Source organism: Solanum verrucosum, unplaced genomic scaffold, assembly GCF_900185275.1.
Source record: "Solanum verrucosum unplaced genomic scaffold, falcon-dt-bn FXZP01001052.1, whole genome shotgun sequence".
NCBI classification, from domain to species: domain Eukaryota; kingdom Viridiplantae; phylum Streptophyta; class Magnoliopsida; order Solanales; family Solanaceae; genus Solanum; species Solanum verrucosum.
In genome coordinates this window covers 108523-115317 of record NW_026019673.1, presented here as the reverse complement: position 1 = coordinate 115317, position 6795 = coordinate 108523, and the positions used below count along the sequence as shown (strand labels likewise).

The window sequence follows — 6795 nt, the reverse complement described above, 5'->3', positions numbered from 1 at the left end:
ATTTTTGATATCCCTTGTCTTTTCTGCCAAAGGAAAAAAGACTCCTAATTTTGCTATATTAGTTTTCCAAGGAGGTTTAATAAATTTTTGTCCAACAAATTATTTCTTAGTGTTTTCTTTTTTACATAATGGTTGTATCTTAGTTAATGGATATTGTTTAATAAGACTTAGGCTGAAGGAAATTAATTACCTAATAATTTTTACCTCCAATATACTTTGAATCTAAAACATCATTATTCATTAGGTACACCTTTAGCAAACTAGTTAACTTCAAAAACATTATGAGTCCTATTTGAGGCAATTTTTCGGAAAGAATATTTTTGAAATTGTAAAATATATTAATTCAACATCGGTAATTTATTAAAAATAGATAGTCCAGGAAGAAGATGATTTAAGAAATAAATTTTCAAGTATTAATTATATTTCACCTTTTCTAGAAAGATGAAAAATTATAGAATTCTAGAGATATCTTGAAAAAAGAGAACCAACAAGTGATAATGATAATGATATCAAAATTTTTATGTGGAAACTCTTTCTGAATAAAGAAAAATCACGAGCCTAGATGAGCAACTGATATCACTATAACAAACAATTTTATACTCTGTACGACTAAGTAAAATACTAAATTGATAAAAAAAAATTTGATCAAGTTATAACATGGGGCGAGTTAAAATGTAAAAGGAATGAGTTAAAATAGATGGAATAAATTAGAGGACGTGGGTGGTTTAAATTGATGACATTTGACATATTTGGTATATTAAAATCAAGAAATTAGCTTATTAAACGCAATATGTATGCCGTTAGGGCATGGTTAATGGTATGAAAGTGCCAAACATGTGACCGTTGGCTCATTTTTATTCCTGGTTATTAACGAATGACATGAATATGTAGGCCATTTGTGATAATTGAATGAAATTTTTGAGTTTTTCCGCTATATTTAATTAAAAAAACTCTTAAAAAGTTTGTGAAAAAGTCACATGGCCCTCTCTTTAAACTTTAAAGAAGACAACACCATGGTCCTACTTTGTTTGGAAAAGAAGAATCAATAATAGAGGAGGAAGAAGAAATTAGGGTACCTTGGGGAGAATAAAATCTTTCTATTTAAATCTCCAAGCTGTGTCGTATTGAAAAATAATAAATGTCCAAAAAAGAAAGTTTTCTACATTTGTACTCTTAAATAATATAGCTACAACCTTATTACTTCCTTTGTTTTTAAGTTAATGTATCAAAAACACATCTAAACTATCACTTTTTTTTTTGTTTATACCTAACTATTGGAAGTGTGAGAAACACACCCAAACTATCACTCATAAGTTAAAAAAAAATACACCTCAAGTAATATGTGATGTTGTGTGTATTACAAACTCTCTTTTTAAAAAAACATAATTGCCATGTGGAAAAAAACTGTCTCTGTGGGAAAAAGTTCAAAATTAAAAGAGTGAAGTTTCAAAAACGAGCTACTCAATCTTGTAACAAAGGAAAAATATCCTATCACACCCTTTAACTCAACACAAGCAGAGGCAACATGGAAAATCAATTTACAAAAATTTACTGTTGATAGGTACATCACCCATTGATGAACACAATTGCACAACCAACCATTGATTCATCATTATTTTTCTTCATTTTTAACATGGCCTCAAGCTTAGTTTCATCTTTATACAACAAACGAAATTCATACTCCTCCATTTTTTCAGAGAAAGATAACCCAATACACCCATCGTCATTTGGGGTTTTCCCATTTGTCTTGGATGTATCCCATACATTATCAAGAGGTACCAAGAAAAATTCAATAGTAGATTCTCTATCAAATCCGTAATGGTCGGACAATTCTAGTATACCTCTCACTGGGGAACTCTCGTCACATTGTGGATGGTCGGGTACTTCTAGTACCCATCTCATCCACGATATTTCTGAATCTAGTTCCTGGGACATCTCATCATTACATAAGAGAATCAAGTCAACAAAGGCGTAAATCTATTTTCCATAGTAACATATAGCAAATCCCAAGAAGCTGTTATGGGGTACATACTATTTTTCTGGCAAATTGAGTAATAAACTTTTATTGACTCCTTGATGGTGGAACCAACTTAGGATCTTATTTCCGCCACTCCTAATGATAAACACTCGTTGTGACACGAAATCTGAAGCAGAGCTGCTACCTTGTATTAAAACATAGAACTCTCCTAAAACTGAATTGAAGTATTAAAGCTCAAAAAACTCATTAAAATTTCAGCATGTCATTAAGATGGAGAAAATTTGAATTTAAAAACTGAATAAGAAAATGTCCCACTAATTTGCCATAAAGAGCCTCTCACTTCAAAAAATTAAGCTGCTAACATTGACTAAGTCTTTTGCTAGAAAATACGAAAGCAATAAACTGAAATAAGTTAAAATCAGTATAATCAATAAGCTGGAAGTAAAAAGTATTAAAGTTGACAACATCATTCCTAGTTTAATTTGACCAATTCTGTAGTATAACTATTTCTTAGTTTAGTTGTTACTTTGATATTTTATTAGTACGTGGATGTTCTATTATTTTCTAGAGTAGCAGATAGCTTTTCCCTAAAGTTTAGGAGAGTTAGGTTAGTGGATTTAGTTAGTGGTTTAGTGGGATTGTGACTCTATTAAAGTTGTAAGTCTATATAAGATCATTAACTGACTGAATACAAGCGAAGACCGTTGTTCTTATTCTCTGGAAACTATTTTCTCAGACTCCTCCAATTATATTTTATTTGAGCTTATTGTATCTTAAGTTCTTCATTTGGTATCAAGAGCAAGGTTGTTCCTTGGGAGATCATTTACTGTAGGGTTTTTTTTTTTTTGGAGACTTCTGTTGCTGACACAATGACAGTCCTACAAGCTGTCGGCGGAATGATAAAGCTCAACAACAGCAATTACAGTACATGGTCAACTTGCACAATGTCTTATATGCAAGGGCAAGATCTGTGAGAGGTTGTCAACGGTAGCGAGGTGACACAACCAGCAGTAGAAGATGCAAATGGCACTCTGCGAAAGTGGAAGACAAAAGCTGGTAAGGCTATATTCGCTTTGAAAACAATGGCCGAAGAGGATGTGCTAGAGCACATACGAGACACCACCACGCCAAAGCAGGCTTGGGATACATTCGCCAATCTATGTTAAAAGAAAAATGATACAAGGCTCCAACTCTTAGAGACTGAATTAATCTCGATAGGACAATGCAACATGACAATTGCACAATACTTTCATAAGGTGAAGATGTTATGTCGAGAGATTTCAGAGTTAGATCCACAAGCTCCAATTGGAGAGACGAGGATGAAGGGAATTATAATCCATGGTCTGAAGCCTGAATATAGAAGCTTCATTGATGATGTACAAGGATGGCAAAATCAGTCATCACTTGTAGAATTTGAGAATTTGCTAGCAGGTTAGGAAGACTTGGCTAAGCAAATGAACGGAGTCTGTCTTAAAGGCGAGGACGAAGCACTCTACGTCAACAAAAGCAGAGGGAACCCCAAGCAGTACAACGCCGGTGGATCAAAAAGAACTGATGATAAGTCAAAAAATCATCAAGGAGAAGGAAGCTCTCATCCAGGTGGAAGTTCAAAGAACAATTGGGGCAACAACAAGAGGTTTGAAGGGAAATGCCATAACTTTGGGAAGAAGGGACATAAAGCCAATATTTGTTGGTTCAAAAAGAGGATTGTTGAAAGCAATGTTGTTGCTACCTCCGGTCCAACGGAAAATAGTGAAGATGATTAGGATGCTGAAACGTTCTTTGCTATAGAACAAGAAGAGTTATCTCTTACAGTAACAATCTCTAAACAAATTGACTATGAGAATGACTGGATTGTTGACTTGGGATGCTCAAACCATATGAATGGTGACAAAAAGAAGCTGTAAAGTTTGTCCGAGTACAAGGGAAGTCTTGAAGTGGTGACAACAGATGACATAAAATTACCGATAGCTCACATTGGTAAGACTATTGTGTCTCCAAATAGTTGTGCTGATCTGATGCTGCTTCAAAATGTTTATCATCTCCCAAGTATGAAGAAAAATCTTCTTTCAGTAGCTCAATTGACATCTTCGGGTCATTATGTTCTATTTTGTCCGCAAGATGTAAGAATATACCATGATCTTGAGGTTAAAGAAGAGCTAGTGATGAAGGGGCAAAGGTTAAATTCTATTTATGTAATGTCGGCAGAAACCGCATATATAGACAAGACAAGGAAGAATGAGACGGAGAACTTATGACACATGCGGTTGAGTCACGTTAGCTACTTTAAACTAGAGTCATGATGGAAAAGTCAATGTTGAAGGGTCTTCCCAAACTTCCAGTAAGGACGGATGTAATATGTGCAGGTTGTCAGTATGGTAAAGCGCATTAGTTGCCATATCAGGATTTGAAATATACAGCCAAGGAACCATTAGAGTTAATTCACTCAGATATGTTCGGCCCTGTCAAACAACTCTCTATTGGTGGAATGAACTATATGTTGACATTCATTGATATTTTTTCGAGGTACGTGTGGATTTATTTTTTAAAGAAGTATGAGGTATTTTCAAAATTCAAAGAATTCAAAAAGGTTGTTGAAGGAGAAGTTGGTCAGAAAAATCTTTGTCTACGAACTGACAATGGTGGGGAATATAACTCACATGAATTTTCTGAATTTCTTGAAAAGTGTCGAATACGCCATCAGATCACATGTCCAAATACGCCACAACAAAATGGCATAGCAGAAAGTAAGAATAGACACCTAGCAGAAATCTGTTGGAGCCTACTTCACGCAAAAATATCCCGGGACAATTTTGGGCGGAAGCTAATGAAGACAATGTTGATGAAGTTGTGACTCAAAATCAGTGGCAAACTGGTATGTACAAACAACCAGGTGAAGAAGGTGAACTAATTGGAGCAGATTCACCACCTCCACTCATAAGGTCAACGAGGATCAGAAAGCAAAATCCCAAGTTTGCCAATGCTGCCATTGTAGAAGATAAAAATGAAAAGGAACCAGAAACTTTTGAGGAAGCATTCCAGAATCCAAAGTGGATTAAGGCTATGGAGGAGGAAGTTGTTGCGCTACAACTGAATCAAATGTGAAAGCTCGTGAAAAAACCAAGGGATGCCAAACCTATTTCCTGTAAATGGATTTACAAGATAAAGTGTCACACAAATGGATCAATTGAAAGGCGCAAAGCTCGTTTTGTAGCTTAGGGTTTTTCTCAACAATATGGACTAGACTATGATGAAACGTTTAGTCCAGTGGAAAATCTTACTACTGTCTTACTTGCACTTGCAGCTAGTAAAGATTGGAACCTATGGCAAATGGATGTAAAGAATGCATTCTTGCACGGAGAGTTGGATCGAGAGATTTACATGTATCAACCATTAGGTTTTCAGAGTCACGATTATCCTGAGTATGTGTGTAAGTCGTTACATGCAAAATCCAAATAAGTCTCATTTGAATGGAGTTCATCGAATCTTGAGATATGTAAATAGTACAATTGACTATGGTCTGTTGTATAAGAAAGGTGAAGAATGCAAACTAATCGGATACTATGACTCTTGACTATGGAGGAGACCATGATACCCGTCGTTCAACTACTGGCTTTGTGTTTAAGCTTGGAGCTGGAGTGATTTCTTGGCGCAGTAAAAGGCAAGCAACAGTGTTGCTGTCAACAATAGAAGCAAAGTATCAGGCAGCAGCATTTGCAGCTCAGGAAAGTACATGGCTTATGCAGTTGATGAAGGATCTAAGACAACCAGTAGGTTATAAAGTTATTTTGTACTGTGATAATCAGTCAGCAATTTGCTTGGTTGAAAATCCATTTTTCCACGCAAGGACTAAACATGTGGAGATACATTACCACTTTATCCGGGAAAAAGTGTTGCAAGGAGAGATTGGTTTGGAGCACATCAAAATGGAACATCAAATTGCAGACTTGTTCACCAAAGGTTTTAGTGTCAAAAAGTTGAAGAGTTTTTACAAGAAGCTAGGCATGGTTAAGACGGAGAGCTAATGTTGAGAAGGGGTGTTAAAGTTGACAACATCATTCCTATTTTAGTTTGACCAATTTCTGTAGTATAACTATTTCTTATCTTAGTTGTTACTTTGATATTTTATTAGTACGTGGATATTCTATTATTTTCTAGAGTAGAAGATAGCTTTTCCCTATAGTTTAGGAGAGTTAGGTTAGTGGATTTAGTTAGTGGTTTAGTGGGATTGTGACTCTATTAAAGTTGTAATTCTATATAAGATCATTAATTGACTGAATACTAGCGAAGCCCATTGTTCTTATTCTCTGGAAACTATTTTCTCAGACTCCTCCAGTTATATTTTATTTGAGCTTATTGTATCTTAAGTTCTTCATAAGGTCAATTTTCTAACACTTCTCCTTGATATTTTTGGTTACAAACACAAATTATTTGCCTTGGATCTTCAAACCTTTCCTTTGGTAGTGACCTAGTGAAAATGCCAGCTAGTTGGTTCTCAGATGAGCAATGAACAAGCAACACTTCATTAGATTGTCGAACTTCTCTAATAAAATTAAAGTTGATCTTGATATGCTTAGTTCAACCATGAAACACTAGATTTTCTGAAATTGAAACTTTTAAACTGACATGATCTTGGTAGCTTCTGTTTGTACATGCCTAAGTCCTTCAACATCTTCCTTATCCATATAACTTGTTTTTAAAGCAGATGCAACAACTATGCACTCAACTTCTGCTATTGATTGAGCTGTAGTTTCTTGTTTCCTAGAGCTCCAACTAAAATAACTTGCCTTCAAATAGAAAATATATCCAGAAGTTCT

General features: G+C 35.1%; 1 protein-coding gene across 1 annotated transcript in view; it reads right to left on the bottom strand.

Moving 5' to 3' along the window:
• Positions 1–1566: 1566 nt before the first annotated feature.
• The window catches only part of LOC125833696 (TMV resistance protein N-like), a 29694-nt gene continuing 24465 nt past the window's right edge, over positions 1567–6795 (bottom strand). Inside the window, exon 5 of the mRNA XM_049512910.1 lies at positions 1567–1655. Coding sequence (XP_049368867.1) covers positions 1567–1655 — 89 coding nt within the window. The remainder of the gene's footprint in view (positions 1656–6795) is intronic.